General features: G+C 35.1%; 1 protein-coding gene across 1 annotated transcript in view; it reads right to left on the bottom strand.

Moving 5' to 3' along the window:
- Positions 1–23,757, bottom strand: part of THSD7B (thrombospondin type 1 domain containing 7B) — a 1,036,041-nt gene that overhangs the window by 143,740 nt on the left and 868,544 nt on the right. Inside the window, exon 16 of the mRNA XM_053597329.1 lies at positions 1,458–1,591. Coding sequence (XP_053453304.1) covers positions 1,458–1,591 — 134 coding nt within the window. The remainder of the gene's footprint in view (positions 1–1,457; positions 1,592–23,757) is intronic.

Below are 23,757 nucleotides of genomic sequence, written 5' to 3'. Positions count from 1 at the left end.
AATATTTGGTAGCTATGTTGCTTTTATTATATCAGGCTCTATAGGTTTGACCTGAGAGATATGGCAGAAATGCCCTCTTGTTCAAGTGTATTTTCTTCAATCAACTTCGCACAATTATTTCAGGAGCAATTTGTTCTCTTACAGCTTGTCTTTCCCCCCTGAGATTTTTCTTTAAGACTGCTAAGAGCCCTAAATGGGACAAGAGTAAGAGATGCCACAGCTCATTTGCATATGATATTGTAAACTAGATTGGTTAGGCATTTTTCAAACCCATGAGAGAGCAAGATATAGGAAACAGAGGTTTTGAAGAGAAAAAAGTAAAATCCCCAAATTTGCAACTGTGTGTATTTGTCAGGAGAGAAAGGGCACCAAACAAAGGAAAATGAAGATAATTTGTTTATTAGCCATTTGCTTGAGTTGAGGATAAAAAGCATCTTTTGAATTTTGCCTGCAGCTGTTTCTTCTAACATGCCTACCAGTCATTTGCAACATTGTGACTGCTGGAAGTGGTGGTTATATACTAAATTACTGAATACATTAAGTTTCACTCATATCAAATAGCAATTACTGCATATAAGTAGGTTCTGCCTTGCAACTGACTTCCATCTAACAGTTACTGAATAGGCAGTTATCTGATATGGGCACTGCCTATCTGTTTGAAATGGAGCTTCCTAAATCTGGCAAAATGGACACCATGCTTATGTGACTGAAGGGTCAACTATATAGTGTTTTCTTCTTTATTTCATAAACTAATCATTGTGTATCAATATGTTTACTTTTGCTTGTCTGTCTGTCTCTAACATTCACCGCCATTATCCATAGCTGATATGATAAACTATTCTTTCTTCCCAAATAATTTCTCAATAGATCACAACAAACTCAGTCCAAGTGTTTCCTTTAGTTACCACAGTTGTATTTATAAAACAAAAACTTTAAAAAGACTTCTTCAGTAAATAACTTAGCATTCACTAAATTTTTTCAGAGATGCACTCTTTTTATATCAAAACATATGAGATTGCTTGGATTTTAATTTCCAAGGCTAATTTGGGGGGGTTTAAATTGGCTTTTTCAATGTGTTTATATCCAAAATTAAAATGTCTATCAACTATACTAATCATAGTGCAAAAAAGAGAAATGGCAACATAGTTGACATCTCCTAATTTATTAACAATGATGGCCATGAATCAGTGGAGTAATCACAGCCTGCTCGGTGCCGTTGGCTCTCTCATCAAATTGTTGGCAGGAAAGGGTAAGGATTAGGTTGCATTGCAGAGAGAATCACACCATATACACATCAAATCAGGGTACAAATGTTTCCATGGGTGTTTCAGAGATGAGCAAAAGCCAGTGCATACAGTGTGAAAATCAGAGTGTACTTGGGTAAATAATACAGCTTTTATTAAAAATATATAAGTTCCACTTCCCCATATTTCCCAAATCTCTTCATTTTCACACACCTGATTTTCCTAGATTGTGTTCCTCCTCCACAGCGTATGGACCTCAGCTCATTGTTGATTTTGCATGAAGACCAGTGTTCTACAACCCAGGAATACTGATTGCACTCACTGTAACATGGGACTGTCTCATGCACCTGTCAAGAACAGGAAAGAGAGAAAAAATTGTATGGAACTGTCCAAGTTATCAAAAAATAGCCTATCTTTTAGTAATGCCTGCTGAGCATAACCTGAAAAACTGCACTCTGGCCCAAATAGCTGAATTACATTCCCAAAAAGCAAGATATATTTGGCTTCTCTGAATTTACTGACTTGTCTAAAGAAGCGTACAAGGGAAATCAACTAAAATATCATGGTATGCTTTCACAGAAGGGAACAAAGGACAGTTATTTCCTAGCACCAAGAATAGGAATTCCATTATCATTTCATTTCCTCAAAGAGCTCATACAGCATCTATTAGATGGTCCAGCTCTCAATTATATGGTATATTGTATTCTCAGATGTACTTTAACATGTCAGTTGAAACAAATATATATAAGGAAAATTATTCTTGAATATATGGGTTTCTTATAATGCATAAGAAAATGGTATTATTTGCACTGGAAATTTCTTTCTATGCCCCCAAATGATCAATGCTAAGAGGCAATCATTTAGCCTCCTGGGCACTGTGGCTTCATAGAAATTTAGCTATTTGTAGGATATTTCCAGAGCACAACTAAAACACACATACACATACACCACAAGACAAATACTGCTAAACTGTTAGTGGCTCTGCACTATTACTGACTATGAATATTTACAATTTTATGGTAAAAACAATGAGTATAGTAAACGGATTCTTAAGTTATTTCCTATGCATTTGTTCATGGCAATTTCCCCCTGAAATTGTATCCCAATAGGCAGCCAATTGAGTTTGTCTGCCTTTTGGAGGCTGCATTTAAAATGCATTGCTCCCGAATATCAGCACAACATTCTCCCTAGAAAAGATAAAGGAAACTCCCATTTCAGGATCACAAGATGGCTTTAGTATAGGCAGGCTGATGAAGAGTGGTTCAACCTGTTACCAGTATAGTTAATTGATGCTTTTCTTTTTACATAATAATTAAGTCCCAGTCCTTTCTTTCTTTAGCCTCTATAATTCCATAAAAGTATAAATGATGAGTAGGCAGTGCTATCCGAACAGAACCATTGCTTGTAAGTTTTTGCTAAATGCAAAGGAAAGCACTCTGCAATAATCAAAAAATAGGATTGGAACAGCGTCAGCATGTTAGGTGGAAGTCAAAAGAGAAAAGATGATTTGCAAGAGGACTTCTTGGGAATTATAAATAATGTCAGAAACTTTTTAAAACTATGGGGTTCTACTTGGCTCTTTCAAGGAGAAGAGAACCTACAAAGTAACAAATATGTGAAGGCCAAATGAAGGGAGATAGGAAAATAGAAATGGAAACTGGCGTGAGCAAAGTAAGGAATTAAGTTAAAAAAGAATCACATCTCATGCTGTGAATGCTGACAAGAGCTGGAATGAAAGGGTCAGAAGCAGTTCCTATATTAAAATAAGGAGGTGATCACTTGTATCTGAGAAAAGTCTGCCCCCAAACAGTCATAAGATGTAAGAAAAAAAATCTATAAAAATGAAAAGACATGATTCCAACTGAATATGAATACTAGGAAACTGAGGTGATGACAGCTGAGGGTTTAGCTGACTTCACTGCACCATGAAAATGATGCATTCACTGACTTTATGGGTTCATTCTATAAATCCTTCAATATGTAAAAATTTGAACAAATCTTTTTGGTTTTCATATGAGATACAGAAAAGTATCTCTGCCAAAGAACTTTGCACAAATAGGGGGTAAATGAAAACAAATGATTTAAAAGGTAATGTTCCCTGTATCTTATGCATGAATCTAAGAGCAAATGGTTGTGATATCCTTTTTGATCTGAACTACTTTTTATAAGGCTATCTACACTAAACAGAGCTTACATTCTCACCCTCCCTCCCATATAAAGCTGCAAGGTCAAAAGGGAAATTAAAAAATATTTAGTTGCATGTACCTTTGACGTGACCACCAGTCACATGTCGATTTCTTGCTTTTATTCTTTATACACCAGCAGTCTGCACTTGTAGCAGAGTAACTACTGCAATGTCAAGCTTTTGGAAGGTAAAGAACAGGTCTATGTAGGAAGATGTTCAGATACCTTCACGACTAATAGTATAAAAAACAAACAGCATCTCTTAAAGAAGATTCCCCAGTCACATGGCACATGGCATATGATTTTTCCCCCCATATGTGTCCACTGTTTTAAAATTGTTTATGCTGTTTATTCTAGCTGATAAATCCTTACCGTTTCTTCAAATTCAAAGCCCCAGTAAATCCCATTACCAACACAAGGTTTTTGCCCTGAGCCCAGCTGGCATTTCTTTGGCACTCAGCAACAGTCCCAGTTTTCATTAAGTAGATGTGTAGGCAGATTATAAGGTCAGGGGGCACGTGTGCAGGCCAGGCAGTGTGGTGGTCTGGGCCTCACTGTAGGGAGCAGGGCATCATCTTGACTCCTTCTCCTTGCATTTATTATCCTCTCAAGACTTTAGCTTTTTTTCTCACCTTAGTCCTAAAAACCATATGTCTACTTTGTACCTTAAATAATACTGTGAGAATATGCTCAGGGAAGCACAATTTGTACTCTTCAGGCCTACATGTGCTTCTGGTCCTAACCAAAGTCAGACTTGGGCTATCCTCATTTGTGTATGTGTCTACTGGGAAGAAAACCCAAACAAACAAATCAACACATAAGAAAAACCTTTGTGAGTCTTAAGGGAGAACTATGTTTTCATGATGTCTATATTTCACAAGACATGCGGTGGGGGAAGATTATCAAAAAGCATTTGTTGAATTGAAACTAATTTTTGAAGGTACCCAGTTTACTAAATGCCTCTCATTTAATTCTCTAGAGAAAATAGGTCCACTCAATGGAGCAAGTAAGGGATATTTTACAAAGCACAAAGGACAATAAAAGGGAACACCTTTTCTTTCCATTATGGGACCTGGGTGAAGCACAGCAATCACAATGTCACTGAAAGGAACTGCTTGAACATTTCATTGTGGGAAGGAAAGGCTGTCTTTTAAGAATTGTTAAAGCCCTTGTCCAGTAGGCAGAGTCTTACCTAGAGGACCGAAAAACACCCACAAAAAGCAAAAAAGGTAACAGGAAATTCAAGAATAAAAATTAACGCCCAGATGCCCAATTTCTTTTCCTGTCAGTCTTTTATGCTCTGCCAGTTTCATATTGCTGTTTAGTTGGTGATTATTATAGTTTTATAATGGAAATATGTTACAGCATGGACTTTTTCAGGAAATAATATGAAAATGTTCTAAAGGAGAGAAATGAGCCATGGGAAAGTTACATGAAAATCATTTTTTTTTTTTTTTTTTTTTTTTTAGAGACAGAGTCTCACTGTACTGCCCTTGGGTAGAGTGCCATAACATCACACGGCTCACAGCAACCTCTAACTCTTGGGCTTATGCCATTCTCTTGCCTCAGCCTCCCAAGCAGCTGGGACTACAGGCATCTGCCACAATGCCTGGATATTTTTTTTTTGTTGTTGCAGTTTGGCCGGGGCTGGGTTTGAACCTGCCAGCCTCGGCATATGGGGCCGGTGCACTACTCACTGAGCCACAGGTGCCGCCCATGAAAATCATTTCTAAATGGCACAAATTAGAGAAAAAAATAATGGGGTTTAATAGGGCTATAGATGCTAAAAAATGCCACTGAAAAGTCTCACTCCTCTGAGAAAGATAACATTTCATTCTCCTAGTAATGAAATGAGTCCTATATATTACTTCTTCATTGGGGAATTGTGTTTTTATTAATTTTGCCAGTTCCAGTGTCATGTCATAAACACATTCATGGAGTCAATCTTTTAATATTTATTAAATAAGCCTCTATCCATTGTAATTGATTAATTTAACTAAATACTACTTTCTGATAACAGCTTCTCCACCTACAGGTTGACTACAGGGGCATAAATTTGGATAGTGTCTCAAGGGGGTTTCATGGATGTCATTCTTGACTATCAGAGCCTTAGGGTTCAAGGACTCAAATAAAACGAATAATCTTATCATAACCACCACGAAGAAAAAAAGAAAAAAAAAAAAAGGAAAGGAAAGAAAATTTACAGCCTTTGATATTCCATAGCAATAACTTTTGCTCCTGTGAAGCTGTAAGTCACGACCCAGGTAGAAGCCTTCAGGCTTAAGACCTCCAGGCTGGGCATTGTGGATACTCAACAGAAGTTGGAAATCAGTTCAAAGGTCTATCTTAGACCAGAGAGCCAAGGTCTGTTCCACTGGAACGTGAAAGGAAATGGTGTCCAGACATGGTGGTGAGATCAACTTACTCTATTCTTCTCCAAATGTTGTGAAGTCTTTACAACAGATGTGCACATTTGCCTTTGGGCAGGTCCAGGCTTCTTATCCCCTAGTTCAAAGAGCTTCCCTCCTAAGCCCTTCCTGACATGTCTATGCTTTTTCTTTGCGTATTCATGACTCATACTTTCCTTCCAAACAGCTTCCTTCCTAGGCTATAATCTCCCTCAACTTATCAAATTCTGTCCCTTTTCTTATTAAATCAACAACTAAGTTATACTTTCTTTCATTTTGACTGGTCTCACTGACTAGGAAGTATCACATTTACACAAAGATCTTGTGTTTCTATTTTCATAAATCATGTATTTATATCTGTTTGTGTGCAATGTAAACACATACGATGTTAAAGGTTGCAGCTATACCCACAAAATGTACAACTGTGCCCATTAATAATCTCTGGTTAACAATAATAATGTTGTAGAACTTTATAGTTTATATAACATATTCCGTGTCTTAAATCTTGGTCATCACCCTCATGATTTAGATAAGCTTGGTATGATCCTTACTTATAGAGAGAAATAACTAAAATTTGAAGGAGCTAATGACTAAGCTGGTGCTCACACTGAGAATATCTAAGAAGCCCACTTGGGACATCCAAATGTTACACAGGGTCTATCTGTCTAGTTGGTTCAGATAAACTAAGAGATATCTTATATCCTTTCAATGACAAAGATAATGCTAATAGTTCTAAGTTCCCGAGAAAGGAAAACCAAGTAAAGACTTTTGAAAATTATCTATGAAATATAGATTATGTCTATTACTTTGTGCAGGAAAAAACATTGTAAAAGCCATTTGTTTTTAGTCTTTGGGCATGGAAACTCCTTTGACAATTTAAAAAAGTCAAAATGTCTCTCAGAAGATTAACTTCTATGTTTAAAGTAAGAGCAGGCCTAAATCTTTCTGATGGTTACAATTGTTTGTGTGAAGACAGTGGATTAAAAAATATCCACAAACATTTTTAAATTGGTTCCCACAGGAAAACAATTATGCCTGTCATTTGTGTGATGGATCATTCAAGGAGGTAGCATCTTGTGTTGGGTATTTCTTTTCTTTCTTTTTTCTTCTTCCAGAGAGAGTCTCGCTTTATAGCCCTGGGTAGAGTGCCATGTTGTCATTGTAACTAACAGCAATCTCTAACTCTTGGGCTCAAGTGATCCTCCTGGCTCAATCTCCCCAATAGTTGGGACTACAGATACCCAATACAATGACTGGCTATTTATTTTTTAATTTTTATGGGGTCTCACTCCTGCTCAGGCCGGTCTTAAACTCCTGAGCTCAAGCAATACATGTGACTTAGCCTTCCAGAAATGCTAGGATTCAAGTGTGGCCACTTGGCCTGGCCTACAGAGTTGGATACTCCTGAAGATCCTGGGTCTCATGATCAATATTCAGGGGTGTTGGTAACTATAAGTTTTAACCCAGAGTCTTAAGTCTGAGACCCTGGCTACCATACTTTTCACTGTAATTTTCACACACTAGATCCTTTAGCTATAAAGATATCCTCAGACTGCCCTGAGCTTCCCATCATGTTAGGTTAAAAATAATGATTGATTTTAAATATGCATTATATGTTATTTTTTCAATTTTGATAATAAAACCTAAAAATGAACCTAATTTTAATAATTTGCAAAATGTATTGACAAATAAATTATAGAGCTTTAAAGTCAACGGGAAATTCATTATAATAATAACTATGGTGGCTGCATTTCCCATCTCCCAAGAATAGTAGTTTCCAATCAATAGTAGTTCAGACCCCAAGGATTGCAGCATTATTGTAAGGGACCTCTGAACACATTCACCTACCATACCTTGTCTGTAGTTTCAATGAATAACATAACCTGAGACATGTTGGTATCATCTCTTGTCAAATAGGCACTGCTGTGATTAATGAAATTTTAATTTTATTCAAAAGCACTGCTGAATTTGAATTAGCTTTTATCTTGCTAGGCATTTTCTCAATTCAGATGACTAAGAGCATAGGGTCTCTGTATCACAAATGCAGAGAATTGCAATCTTTACATACAAAGAGGAGAAGAAACTGATTAATAAGAAGGCAGTGTACTAAAAATCACATTACTATTTATTACGAGATAAAAGATACTGTACAGAATAGCACTTCTGAAAATGAATAGTGAACAATACTTTTTTACTGAGTTTTAAACATTGGATTATTTACCGTTCATTTTATGATGATATATAGTACTTAAGTCCTTCCCTATGGCCTGAATATTAGTGATGATCTTTTAAGCATGGCGTCATCAAAATCAAGGCCAATATCTACTCACAGCTAAGCCATCTGTGTCATCCACAGTCTTATTCTCCTCCCTATGGAGTGGGGTACTACAACTGAATAAATATAGCTGCAAGTCATGTGTGCACTTCCTCCCTTCTCCCATGCTTCCCGCCTTCTTTGAGGACACCACACACAAAGCACCTCCCTGTTACACATGTTAAGCATGAAGTGCAAAGCCATCATCTCAGAAATCATGCTTATAGCTCAGTCATCAGTGCTGATGTAACTTTGATTATTTGTACTCGCAAGTCAGTAGAAATTTATTGGTTTTTAATGCATAATATATTTCTCCCAAAGCAGATTTATATTTCCTATTGTGTCATTTAAGTGACTCTGAAAATAAACCATATTGCTGCACGGTAAGGGGCAATTAGTGATATACATTTTTATATGTGCAGATTCTATAAAGTGAATGATATTCTACAAGGAGCCCTAACACACAGGTACAGACACACATTTGAGCATTGATCACACTCTGTGCATATGTGTTTAATAGAATCAAGAGAGCATAATGACATAGGCAACTTGGGGCAAGTTGAACTACAAAGCCCACATTATGTACCACAGCATTATGAAAACAATCACAACAAATAGAATGAGAGAAGGAAACTTCACTCCACAGTCTATCTAAATTGCCTTCTCCAACACCCCAGGAGGTGCCTCCCACTGCCATGCTGTGTTGTAGCAAGAAATCAGAGAGGATTTTGCACATTGTTCACAGCATGTTATGGACTCCAACCATAGTGTCCCTTCATATTTTCATAGAACAGATTGTAGTTATCTGTAAAGCTCAAGTGAACAAAAGCAAGGCCATGGTAGCTATGATGGATACTTTCAGAAAATTTCACTAGAGTTTAATTCATAGGTCTTTGCAAAAGAAGTTGTGGATGAACCTTGAGGACATTATGCTAAGTAAAATAAGCTGATCACAGATTTACAAATACTACATGATTCCACTTACGTAAGATATCTAAGACATACAAATTCATAGATGCAAAGAAAAGAATGGTGGTTGCCAGCAGCTGTTGGGAACAGGGAAAGGGGAGTTGTTAATTCAATAGGTATATAATTTCTTTATGCAAGATGAATATATTCTAGAAATCTGGTGTATGGCATTATGCCTACAGATAGCAACACTGCATTGTATACTTGAAATTCTGTTAAGAGGTTCTCATGCTAAATGTTCTTACCATAATAAAATTATAAAAATTTAAAAAGAAGTTATGGCTCTCAGAAGAATCTGGATTGTACCATAAAAAGCTGATCACTCTCCTTGTAGGAGATACTGTCTATAGAGTCTAGCATAAGGATGGGTGGATAATAAAACAGAATAGGTTGGTAGGTAGGTAGGTAGATAGAGTGAGTCTGGGCCCTAGAATATGACCACTAAAACTCAAGTGAGAAAGGAAAGCTTTCTTTTTCTGTTGGAAAGAGAGAGTCTGGAAGGGAGGTGGGTCTATATCTGGCAGGCAGTACAAGTTTAATATGTTATTGCAGAAGGTGGGGCTGAAGCAGAGATTAGTTAACACATCTGTTCTCAGAAACAAATATTCTTAGGTTAATTCGAAAAAGTATTTAATGCTGTTTGTGGCTTATCAGAAAATGTAGGAGAATGAGTTTAAACCCTAGTCTTGAAACACTTTGTTAAGTAAGAAATAAAGGCCTGGGGGAAAATCTTTACTTTCTTTATGAGATTTTGCTGAGAGAGGAAAACTATACAACCCACTCTTATTCACAGTGGCTAAGAGCTTCACACCCTCCCTATTCTGTAGGATGCATGGAACTTTCCCCATACTCAATATATGCAAGAAGGCAAGAAGCCTATAGAGAATATCCAGGAAGTCAACATAATCTGGATTATAAAAATTTATTTGTATAAAGAAGCAACATAATCAAAGGCACATAATCCTTGGGAAGAGAAATCCTTATTTGTGTGCCTGAGCTATGAAATATAAGTGGACAAGGATGAGTAGACATCGTTAGGATTGATCTCATATGAATTACCATACTTTGAATGGGAAATTTGTCAATCAATCAAGCAAACAGCCCAAAATCTAAATGCAATTCTCATAAACTGTACACAAGGTCCATGATGCATACAGAATGAAGTCTGGAGTCCACGGCTAGACTACAGCCAATGTAGTAATGGGAAAAGTTAACGATGTAGAATTCTATCTGTAGACAATGGGGAACACTAAGACTTCTGTGATTTACATTGTGAGATATTCCAAATAATGTTTAAGGAAGAATAAGTCATCTTGAATCTGAGAGAGATGGGAGTATGTGATAGGGCTGAGAAAGGAGGGAATTTCTGTGGTCTCAGTATAAAGTTATGGCTAAGGAATAATGATCATCATAACTACTACTTTCACAAAGCTTCCAATACTTAATAAGAAGAGGCATCAAGATTTGGTAGTGGAAACGAGACACCTGAAATACCAGTGCAATCACTTTAACATTAATATATTCTAGAATTACTTTAACATTAATATATTCTAGAACCCAGGGACACATTCAAGTTTCCTGTTTTTTACCAATGGTATTGTAAGGAAAAAGATAAGGCATCAGCTTCCCGAGTGCCCTGCATTCCAGGAAGTATTGCTAATGAGAAATGCAGCAGAAAGTCTTGGGTATTTGCCAAGAAAACTTCTTCATAACACATTTACCATCTTATTTCATCTTATGTTGGCTTAGGATCAATCTGATGCCATGTATAACCTTAAAAGCAGTCTGGTCTGTTCAGAACTTAATAATATTTACAATAGGCAGGCACAAAACTGGGCCTGGCTTTAATTATGGGATTACGTTCAGAAGGAAAAGCCATAATTGGTAAGTAATGCCTTTTCACATTATTTTTATCTTGCAGTGAGAGCTCTGAGCACACCATGCTAGTGTCTCTTAATAAATACAACAAACAAACCTTTCCTACTCTGAAACACATACCTATTCTTATATATCACTTACTCCAAAGTCTATCAGGAAGTGAAAGAGAACATAATAAAAGAAGGAACCATCAAAAATGGCCTTTAGTCTATCTAGAAAAGATTAATTTTAAAAAGAAAAAAACCATAAGAATTGAAGTCTGCAAACTCCATTTCAAATTTGGTTAATTTCTAAATGGTTCTTCTACCTAAGTTGGAGGGAAACATTGTATTATTTTATCAAAAAATGGCTACATTATTACTTATTTGTCATTTAGGAGAAAGAGAAAAATAAAATTATTATAAAATAACTTTAAACAGACTTTTTGCACAGATGTGTGTTACAAATACACACACACACACAAATAGTATAAACTTTTCTTCTTCTGTAGAAAAGTTAAATGTATAAGAAAGCAGTTCACAGTGAGCTCTAACATGTTAAAATACAAGGCCAGGCAGAGCACAAGATAGCTTTTGAAAAGAAGAACTCTTAGTGTAAGTCCTGCCACAGCAAAGCTAATGTGTCTGGGACAAAGTTAGAGTACAACAAAGACCCAGAAGTGGTATTTTATAATGAAGGACGCCACAGCCTGACCTTTGCAGAAATGAGAGGCAAAATTGATTGGATAACGGAATCCATGCCATTTTCTTACTTGGTGACAAATCGGAATGTACGCTCTGATTTTCTTAATTAATTTTATTAATTGGAGACTCTTATGAAGGACTACTTTATAGCATAAGGAGTATTATGTTGCTAACCTCTGAGATAGACAGTGAGGAAAAGACAAAAACTGATATAAAGCTTTTTTGGCTTTTTACAAAATAAATACAGATGACAATTGTTAGGGAAAAAAGTGACAGTTTAAGGCTAACCTGTATCTGACCTCCAGTTTAGTAAACTTTATTTGGTTACCAAAGGAAAGACTGCTCGATGGTAAGGCAGAAGCCACTTTTAACAAACGCTAATATTACTACATGTTACAAAATAATAAAGACCTTAAGAAGGGTTACAGATGGTCAACTAACCCATTTATATAAAATGGGCAAGTTTACACAAACTTAGCTTTGATAACAAATTAAAATATAAGCATACATGTGTATATAATCAACAATAGCCTTTCTGGGATATTTACTGAGAACTAGTAATTCCAGAAAACCATATTTTCTGCAAAACAGAACAAAGCAAAATGAAACAAACTCCAAACAAACTCAACCCGTCAAAAAGGAAAAAAATCTTTGTACACCATTGCTCCTGGCTTATCCTCTCTTCTCAATATCAGGATAAATACTGAAGAAATGAATGCAAAAAATACTCTATGAATATGCTTCTGAAAAGCACACCTAGACCAAGCCATGATGCTAGTAGCACCTGATGTCAAAACTTGACCCTCTTTGTTATTAATTCTATAAGAATTTTAGCATTGTACATCAATAATTTAAATATAATTGCTTATGACTGACATGTAGTCCCCTAGATATAAAGGGGTCTAGGAAACAGAAGTCCAAATGAATTATTTCTTATATCTCCTAGATTTATATGGAGTCAAACTTCTCTCATTTCTGAATTTATTTTCTCTGAATAGGGGTAATAGTACCAGATATTATTACCCCATTTTCTTATCCCAATTAAAGATACCTTAAATTATGAATGAAGAAACATGCAGGTTTCTAAAAGCATTGCTTTTTTTTTTCCATTTAAAGGCAGGTAATATTCAAGGTGGTTGGCACTCACCATGCACAATTAAAGGCAGTGCCTGCCAGTGTTAGGAGGTCACACTCACAGTGACAACTTGATTGGTTAGGTAATAGGGCCCATGTCTTATGCTTCACACAGCATCTGGCATGTGTTTGACTCATTTTAGGCTCATAATCAACTCTTGTTGACTCAACTCTAGGAAGTATAGAGCTTACGGTTCTAGAGCTGAGCTGGCTTGTCATGTGGCTGGGGGCAGGGAGGTCTGTTAAAATATCCTCTACTAGGATACCAAATACCCAGAAGAACAAAAACCACAATATAACAAAGACATCTGTACCAGAATGTTTATTGTAGCCCAATTCATAATTGCTAAGTCATGGAAGAAGCCCAAGTGCCCATCGACCCATGAATGGACTAGCAAATTGTGGTACATGTATACCATGGAATATTATGCAGCCTTAAAGAAAGATAGAGACTTTACCTCTTTCATGTTTACATGGATGGAACTGGAACATATTCTTCTTAGCAAAGTATCTCAGGAATGGTAGAAAAAGTATCCAGTGTACTCAGCCCTACTGTGAAGCTAATTTATAGCTTTCACATGAAGGCTATAACCCAACTATAGCACAAGAATATGGGGAAAGGGCCAAGGGAGGGAAGGGAGGGGGGAGGTTATGGTGGAGGGAGGGTAATAGGTAGGGTCACACCTACGGTGCATCTTAGAATGGGTATAGGCGAAACTTACTAAATGCAGAATACAAATGTCTACATACAATAACTAAGAAGGCTACGTTGAACAGTTTGATGAGATTATTTCAGATTGTATATGAAACCAGCACATTGTACCCCTTGATTGCACTAATGTACATAGCTATGATTTAACAATAAAAAAAATAAATTAAAAGAAAATATTCCTCCATAGCAGGAAAGATACTTCTTCGGGTTGATGGAATAGCATCTGCAGAACAATTTGGGAGATGGGCAGCATCAAGTACTTTGCTCACATTGGACTCCTGTCCGTCATTATTAGATTCCTTGGTTGGGTTATGTTAAATAGATAATGTGGTCCTCTTTGTGGTACTCATTCCAGTGATGGGTAAAGTGATTCTTTATACTATGTGAGAGATCATCTGTGGTCTGGTGAGCAGAGAAGTATGAAGGAAGCTGTGAGAAAGAGGTTTTGATTCAGGTTCCGCCATTGATTTTCTGGCAGCTCACTTAGGGGACTCTCGGGGTCTAGCTCTTCTGTTCATAACCTGACATTAATTAACCATAACATTAACATTTATCATTTTCAAGAAAAGGACAGCAGTGGTATATAAACTTTAGCAACTTTGAGAGAGTTCAATGTAACAAGTAACATTTGTTTTGAGTTAAGATTAGCAGGGAGGCATGGAGTTGATAACATTTTGGGGCTGGGAATAAACTATACAATCATGGATTCCAACTGCTTTCCTTTTTTTTTTTTTTCTTAAATAAAAAATACACTAGCACTCCCATGTAGATTAATCTTTCTATGCATTAATGCATGAATACTGGCTAACAATGCAGTCTTAAAACCTAAGAGAGGTGATTGAAAGAGGCAGACAGACACATGACTTGAAGTTTTATGCTTTCTCATCCTCCGATAGCTCCTGATACACTGCTGAGAAAAAGAGTCAATGACAGCTAAGCCAGCAAAACAACCTCAGTAATTCCAAAAATATCATTTCTATTTCTCATAAAGATACAAGGGAGTCGCCTGTGGCTCAAGGAGTAGGGCGCCGGTCCCATATGCCAGAGGTGGTGGGTTCAAACCCAGCCCCGGCCAAAAAAAAAAAAAAAAAAAAAAAAGATACAAGGGAGTATTTGCAATTCCATAGTCATGTCAAGTTTTTGTTTCTCATGAGTATGAAACGATTCCTCCTAAAAAAAGAAATGCTTTTGATTTATAGCTGGGACATATAAAGTGGCCAAGGTTGAAAGTCTTAATTGAGATCAAACCATTAACTATTTATTTAGGGATATCTTACTATATACAAGGTAGAGTATAAGGCATTGATGAGAAATAGGAGGGTATGAATATCATAAAAATTATTCTTCCTTACAGATAAATGTCATCTGATAGCAACAGTTGTAGATTATATAAACTCAACAGTTTGGAACCAGATCTTTCGTAACTTACTCCTTTTTCTCATGGTTTAATTCCCGTATGCACTGAATGAATAAAGATGGCCTGGATCTTTTTCTCTTCTGTAAGGGTTGGCAAACTGTGGCCAATGGACCAAATTTGGCTTACTTCCTATTTCTTTCTTTTTTCTTTTTGATGAGGTATAATTTAGGTATTATAAAATCCACTCTTTTAAAGTGTAAAATTCAATGTTTTAAAAATATAATGACAAAGTTGTACAACCATCACTATTATATGTAATTCCAGAATATTTCCGTACTTTAAAAAGAAAAATCATTCCCATCAGCAATCACTGCCCATTCTCTTTCACCTGCCCTGTCAATAAGTCATGAATCTATTTTCTTCCTCTATGAATTTGCCTGTTCTGCACATTATACATAAATAGAATCATGTATAATCATATAATATAAGGCTTTTTGTACCTGACTTCTTTGCTTATCATAATATTTTCAAGGTTCATCCATGCTATAGCATAGTTAAGTACTTAATTATTTTTTATAGTTAAATAATATTCAACCATATGGATGTACTACATTTTGTTAACCAATTATTCACTTGATGAACCATTTCAATTGTTTTTACCTTTTGGTTTTTCACCCGTGAATAATGCTTCTATGAGTATTTATATTCAAGTTTTTCCATGGACATATTTTATCAATTCTCTTGGTTATATACCTACAAGTGAAATTTCTGGGTCATGTGGAAACTCAGTATTTATCTTTTTTGAAGAGATGATAAATAGCTTTCTAAAGTGACTGCAATATTTTCCATTCCCAGCAATGATGTGTGAAGATTTTAATTCCTCTACATCTTTACCAACTTTTACTGTATTTTTTCATTAAGAACATCTTTGTGTGTGTAAAGTGATATTATGTTTTGGTTTTCATTGGTATTTCCCTAATGACAAACCTTTAGCTTCTGAGCTTTTTTTTTACTCATTTTTTTTCCAAGTGCTTATTGGTCACTTGTCTATCTTCTGTAAGACATATCTTAGATAAATGTCTATTCCAGTACTGTGCCCATTTATTAATTGGGTTATTTGCATTCTGTTATTGTTAACTTGTAAAAGTTTTTCATATACATAATATTGTCAATAGTAGACCCTTGTCAGATGTATATAAATATTTGTAAATATTTTCTCCCAACCTTTGGGTGTCTTCACACTTCCTTGATGGTGTCCTTGGAATTGCAAAGTTTTTAATTTTGATGGAGTACAATTTATCTCTTTTCTTTTTGGTTACTCGAGCTTTCAGTGTCCATTGCCTAATGCAAGATCACAAGGCCTTACATCAAACTTTTCTTCTAAAACTTTATAATTTTAGCTCTTACATTTGATCAATTTAAATTCATTTCTGTATATGATGTGAAGCAGATTCTAATTCACTCTGTGCATGTAATATCTAGTTGTCCAAGTATCATTTGTTCAAAGGTCTTCCTATAGGTGGAGTGTTCTATACTTATGTAGTTACCTTTAAGTTCATATTTCTTGAAACTCTCTGTTTTCTCTATGTAGATTTAAATTGCTGTCTAGCATCCTCTCATTTCAGCTTTGAAGGACTTCATTTAGTATTTAGTGTATGTCTGGCAAGCTAGCTGTGAATTATCTGTTTTGGTTTATTTGGGAATTTTTTAATTTCTTCTTCCTTTTTCAAGAATGATTTTGTTGGAAATATAATTCTTGGTTGAAAGTCATTTTTATTTTCCAGAACTTTAAATATGTTTTTCTACTGCCTTATGGCCTCTGGTTTCTGATGAGAACTAAGCTGTTAATCCTAATATTCATGATTATTTGATTCTAATGAGTCATTTCTATTTTGCTGCTTTGTTTGCGATCTACTTTGTTTTTATTAGGATGTGTCTTGCTGGAGATGTCTCTGATTTTATCTCACAGAGTTTGCTGAGCTTTTGAATGCATAATGTTTTCCTGGTAAGTTTTGATCCTTAATTCTCAAATATTCTTTTTCTCCCTTTCTGTACCTTTTTTCTCTTCCGAGATTCCTATTTTACAAATGTTTGTACACTTTAATAATCTTAATTGGCATATATTCCAGTTTACTGTTTTTTATATTCTGTTTGGCCAAATATGTTGTCAAACCCTCTAGTTAATTGTTTATTTTCATTTTTATACTTCAGACCACAAGAATATCTATTTTATTGGTTCTTATAATTGCTATCCAGTTAATGATATTTTCTACTTGATGTGAAATCATCATCCTCATACATTAATTCTTTAGACATGGTTTCCTTTAGCTTTTTGAAGATATTTGAAAGAGCTGATTCAAAAATCTTTGTCCAGTTAAGTTTACCACCTCGGCTTCATCAGAGACAGTTTCTATTGACTGCTTTAAGTCTGGGGCAATTCTTTATGTTACTTTACTTTGCATGTAACCTAATATTTTTTTGGAAAAAAAAAGCATTTAAAATAATATAATATGGCAACCCCCTCCCAAAAGCAGATTTTCTCCTCTCTTCAATGCTTGTTGCTGCTATTTGCTATTGTTTACTTATTATTATTTTTTACAAATTCTATGATGAATTTGTTGTTTGTCATGTCTAATGATGTCTCTGTCTAATGATCTGATAAAGGTTTCCTCTAAGGTATTTAATTTAATACCTTTTACCAGTCTTTGCTAAGGGGCTATATGCATGTGTTGGAGCACATATTCAACATTCTGGTAGGCAATTTATTAGGCCATTAAATCTGAAATGTACAAGTTTGAATCAAGAGTTTAGTTTACTATATCTCAAACAAGAAGCAGTACAATTAATTAAATAAAGTATGGACCTACACCATTGACAGTTTTGCCATCTTAAGGGTAGTTTGTTTATGCCAGAAGTGAAGAAGCTTAGAGAGTTAGAGATGAAATTACAAAAGTCATTTTTCACAGATTGTTGAAAGTTGAATATTTTTCCTTGCAAAAAGTGGTCTAAGGACTAGAAGAAGTGGTAGTCAATTGGTGCAAAGTCTGGTGAATATGGTAGATGACAGGGTATTTCCAAGTCCAGCTTCTGTATTTTGAATAACGTTATTTATGTGCTAAAACATTTTGTAAGAGGATGGCCTATCTCTATTGACCAATCTTGGCTGCTTAATCACAAGCATCCTCATCATCTCATACAATTGGTTGCAATAACATCCACTATAATTAACTGACCAGATTTCAGGAAGCTATAGTGGATAATACCAGCCCCTGGACCACTAAGCAGATACCATTAGCTTTTTTGATAAATATTACATTTTGGATTATGTTTTGGTACTTCATCTTTATCTACACATTGTGCCAAATGCTTGCAATTATAAAAAATAATCCACTTTTATCACGTGACAATACTACGTAGAAAGGTTTGCTTTTATGTCATGCCATAAGGCAAGCTTCGATAGATTTTTCTTCTGATTCTTATTTAATTGATGCAGAAACCATCTCACCAGTTTCTTTATCTTGCTGATTTGCTTCAAATGGTCCACTATTGTTGGAATAGTAACGTCAAATTTTCCTACTAATTCATGCATAGGTTGTGATGGATTCACTTCCAGTACAACTTTCAACTCATTTTTATATATCTTGGTCTCAGGTCACCCACGTAACTCATTTTCAAGATTAAAATCACCACAGTGAAACTTCTCAAACCATCAATATACTGTGCATTCATTAGACACATCCTTCTCAAATACTTCCTTAATATTTTGTGCTGTCTGTGCTGCACTGGTTCCATGACAGAGTTCATGTTTGAAAATAAAATGAATTTTTGACTCATCAATGATTTTATGGAAGTTATACATTGCTCTCAACAAGCCAAAATATGAATTTGAAAGAATGAAGATGTACTTTCACAATAAAAAGAAAACAAAACATGTCAAAGTGAAATGTCATAGACATCAACTCTTAAACTTAGTACTTAAGGAAAGTGGACATTTCATACTTAATAATCTAATATAACAGCTTTTGTCTTAATTTTTTGCATGCAAAGACTATCAAGGTTAGCCTGATGTGAGAGCTTTGAGTCTTGTCTGGGCTTTCCCAATGTGTGCATACTCTTCTAATTCCCAGGAATATCTCAGAGATTTTGAAAACTACAGACATTTCATTCTCTAGCTTTTCCTTATAAGCTTTTTGTTATCCTATTGTTAACCCAACTGTTATCTGCAGTATCCGGTAGCCATAACTTAAATAATTGCCTTTGACTATTTTAGACTTAATGTCTCCAGGTAAAAAGCTGTTCATATTAACTTCAGTTCTGGTAAAAGGAGAATATGGTAAAACAAAGACAGCCTTCAAGGAACCACCAAACACTTCAAACAATAATTCTTGAAAGAGAGGACTTTGAGGAAACTCTACCCCTGTTCAGCCCTTCCTCCTTGCTTCCAGAATGAAGTTTGTTTGTTTGTTTGACTACATTAATGGGAAGCTTCATTTAAGGATACCCTGGAGCTATGGCTGCCAATATGAAAACAGAGCAAATTAAAATGCAATAAAACTCTTCGTTCTTACCAAGACTCACTTGTTTTACTCTAAATAAATGCTTCTGAGATTGCTACAAGATTGTTTTTGATTAATTTCCAGAGTTCTAAGAACCTTGAATTTGACCAGTTTTACCAATATGCTTGATACTTTTATATAGGATAGAATTTTTTGAAATATCCTCTATACTATTTTTGCTGACATTGCCTATTTTTTTAAATCAAGTTTTATTGAGTCACTTCTATGCTTATTCATATATCTGCTGTCTGTAGCTGCTTTTATGCTACTATAGCAGAACTGAGTAATTGCGAGAAGACCTTATTGCCTGCAAACTCATATTTGCTTGTCCCTTCTCTATATCTCACAGTCCATTTTACATAACACGTTCCTAACTATATTAAACTTTTAATATTTTGCTTTTTATATTGTGGGATCAAGTTTTAGGGGAAAATTTCAAATGTGATCCTTTTAGCATAAAGTTAAATAAAAATAAGATATACTAATCAATAAGAAGAAGGTTTGGTTATTCAAAAGAAAGTATGCCCTGAATTAGGAGGAGAATGTCCACAATCTTCAACCCCCCAAAAGGTATGACTTTTAGTCAACACAATGACATGTCTCAGGTCAGTAAATTGAAACAATCCATCAAGTTGCATGTGTCACGCAACATTATATTGATAATAGCACTCCTAGTAAAAAGTCATTATTACTCATCAGCGACTTTTTTATTTTTTGCTATAGGACTCTTAAGTATTCATTTGACACATCATTGTAACAATTGTAGAAGTTAAATATGAAAATGTGAAATTGATATTTAATTTAAGCAAATTTATCCTCCAGACAAGCTGTTTGTACATGTTCAGAGCATGAAATGGTAGATAATCTCAATAACATGATGTCATAATTTTATACACTGATGAGTATAAAAGACAACGTGAGCATTTACATGAAGTTTAGGCAGAACAGAAGGTATGAAATCATGAAATTCTTGGATCTGAAAGTCTGCTATCTAGACACCAAACAGTAGAGGCAGAGTAGGTTTGGAATTGTACATCTTATACCTTCCCCAGTGCATGGGATCCAAACTAGCCATTTTTTCCCTTCATAGTCCTTGTAAAACTGCAAGGACACACACACACACACACACACACAAATATACTTGGGTTCTCCTGTGACTGACAAACTCACTTGAGCTGTACTTAGCACTTGACCCCTAAGGCATCATAAACATCACTTCAGTCTACTACCCATGTAGTCTTTGAAGACATTACTGATGTTTTTATTTATTATATGACCAAGAATATCTCAAACAAGAATTGGGGTGGACAGAAATAGCATGTGGATTTATTAAAACCATAAAAGTAAAGAACTTGAGATTTATATGAAATATTGATGTAATCTTGAAAGTAGATTAATGCCTTTAAAAAAACAGAGAGAAAGAGAGGAGAGAAACACTGTCAATATTCTGAATAGCATTTACGAAGAATTTGGTGATGCTAGATTCAGCATCTGGAGGGGAAGCTGTGTATGGAATTCTTAACACTGTTTGTAGCAGCTATATTACACAATGCTATCTAATACATTTTGAAAGTGCAGAGCAGATTTAATATTAGAAATCTTTTCAGAGGTGGTTTGGTATGCTGATTCTGAAATCTCACAGCATTGTTTTCTTCCTATCACAAAATAAGCCAGGCATGGCAAATTTAAGCAGATATAAATCAATCTTCTGTGTTTCTGAAATATTCCTTTCACTGAAGTAAAGAAATTCATTCATATGAGAAAAATGACTCTTCTATGGGAGGATTTTTTTTCTTCCATATGTGAACAATGTTTTCATCAGAATTTACGAAGAGAAAAAAGGCTGATTTGTGAAGGAGAACATCATAGCTTCTTTTTGCTAAATGAAAACAAAAAAGATCAAAACAGATTGCAACACCAACCTGAGCCTTTGTAGAAGTCCATGTTAGCAGTGCATGATAAGCAGAAAGGAAAGAAAATTATACATGCATTAGTTGAGCTGCTATTATAATGTAAAATTGAAAAAAAAGGTAAAAATCCTTTCCCCTGGTTATTAAAAATTAATGGTTGTATTTTAGCTACAATCTGAAATGTTACCCTCCCAGCTCTTAAGCAAAATACTCATCCTAGTAGATATAAAACATATGCTTATGTGGGAATGGAGAACACATGGCTCTGAGAAAGATATCTTTCTAGCTGTTCTCTGGCTGTGAGAACTGATTCGTAAAATCAAGGACTCAGGGAAATAAAATAAATTTCTGAAGCTTAACTCAAACTTCCTAAGAAGTATCATAGTCACAGGTTAGCAATCATGGCAAAAGCCATAGAACTGTTATGCCTGAAGGATACAGCACATATAGACCACACTAACTCTAGCACATGGATTCCATGACACTTGTTCCTACTTGTCCCTGCTTCCCCCAACAACATGTCTATCTTTCCTCCTTGCCACAATTTTAATATTGAACTTACATGAGTGATGGTTTAAATATTTCCGCCATCTTTAAACCTAAACTGTATGCTCCTAGAGGGCAGGGTGGGAATGATTTTTAAAAATATTGTCTCGATATTTAACCCAGGGTCTGGTACAGAATAGATATTTCCAATATTTGCAGAAATATGAATGAATGAATGTAGTCGGAAGGCAAAATCAATTACAAATATTTAGATACATCTGAAAAATCATAAATAACCCAAATACAAAATCCACTCCAATTTGAATTGAACTTTTACATTTTTACATGCTAGATCAGAAATTTTAGCAGAATCATAGTTCCAAAAAACTCAGTAGATTAATTAAATAACTTATGAATTCTAATCATATTTAAATTAACCCATAATTATTACAATCTGTAAATGATGGTTCTTTGCAACCAGAACTCATTGAGACTATAGGGCTTCACAAACTAGCAAGTGGCCAGACTATTACTATTTCAAAAATATTACCAACATGGATAATTTGCAAGTTATAAACTATGTAGGCTAATCAAAGGAAGACTATCTTTAACTATAGATAGAAACATAAGAACATTACTTTCTTTGCATTATTATTATTGCTTAATATTTCGGTGTAGCAATTGTCTGATTCCTTTTCTGAATGTATTTATGTTTGTTTGTTTTTTACAAAGTTTTTTGATTCTAATCCTTATCTTAAACATTGTTGTTGTTATTAAAGTTTAATTGTTTTTAATTTTGTGAAGGCAAAAAAAAAATGGAAACCTAATTAACACATGTGTATGTAAAAATTAAAATTAAAATTAAAAAAATGTTTAATGATGAGAAATTCAGGAAAATTATTGGCATTAGAGAAATGTGTATCTGGTAGATACAATTAAGTCAATTAAGTGATCAATGAATAGTGTCAGTATGATTATTTTATTGCACATTAGTACTTACCTACGGAAATTGTTTATATGCTATTTTACTATTACTACTAAATCTTGATGATGAATGCCTATGGAATGGAATTTAGATTAATGACCATGAGTGTATCACTTCCTTCACTTCTGTTTCTATACAAAAACAGTTTTATGTTTTTTGGTCTGTCCAAAACATAGAATAGTAGTAGGGTTCCAGATATGCAACCCTATAGCTGAAGGGTTGTTAGAAGTATTCAATTTTGGGCGGCGCCTGTGGCTCAGTCAGTAAGGCGCCGGCCCCATATGCCGAGGGTGGCGGGTTCAAACCCAGCCCCGGCCAAACTGCAACCAAAAAATAGCCGGGCGTTGTGGCTGGCGCCTGTAGTCCCAGCTGCTCGGGAGGCTGAGGCAAGAGAATCGCTTAAGCCCAGGAGTTGGAGGTTGCTGTGAGCTGGGTGAGGCCATGGCACTCTACCGAGGGCCATAAAGTGAGACTCTGTCTCTACAAAAAAAAAAAAAAAAAAAAAAAAAGAAGTATTCAATTTTAATTCATTGCATTAACACAGAAAATGTGTGCTGGGTAAATAACAAATGTGTTATTAATATTAAAGGCCAAAATTCTCTCATTTGAATAACAATGGCTAATTTCTTGGATATAAATGGTTACATTTCTATGGGTAAATAAATGAAAGAAATCAAAAGCATCCCTGAAATTCCTCAGGAAACATACCCACAAGATAATCCTATCAGATATGGCAATTTGAATGAGGTATGATGAACTCAGTTGTTTTCCTGAAATTATATTCAAATAGTATATATTTTTTTCCTTTTTGTAAATCTCAGTGTCATAATTATTTAATTTCTGGCTAAATACACATAATTTCCATACAAGACCAGTCTTTTATTGCTCTTGCTCAAAATTCTTTAAACCACTTCTATCTCCAAATAAAGCCTTAATC

The sequence above is a fragment of the Nycticebus coucang genome, chromosome 7 (assembly GCF_027406575.1).
Source record: "Nycticebus coucang isolate mNycCou1 chromosome 7, mNycCou1.pri, whole genome shotgun sequence".
Lineage (NCBI taxonomy): Eukaryota > Metazoa > Chordata > Mammalia > Primates > Lorisidae > Nycticebus > Nycticebus coucang.
The sequence above is the reverse complement of the archived record's forward strand: the minus strand, read 5'-3'. Positions and strand labels throughout refer to the sequence as shown.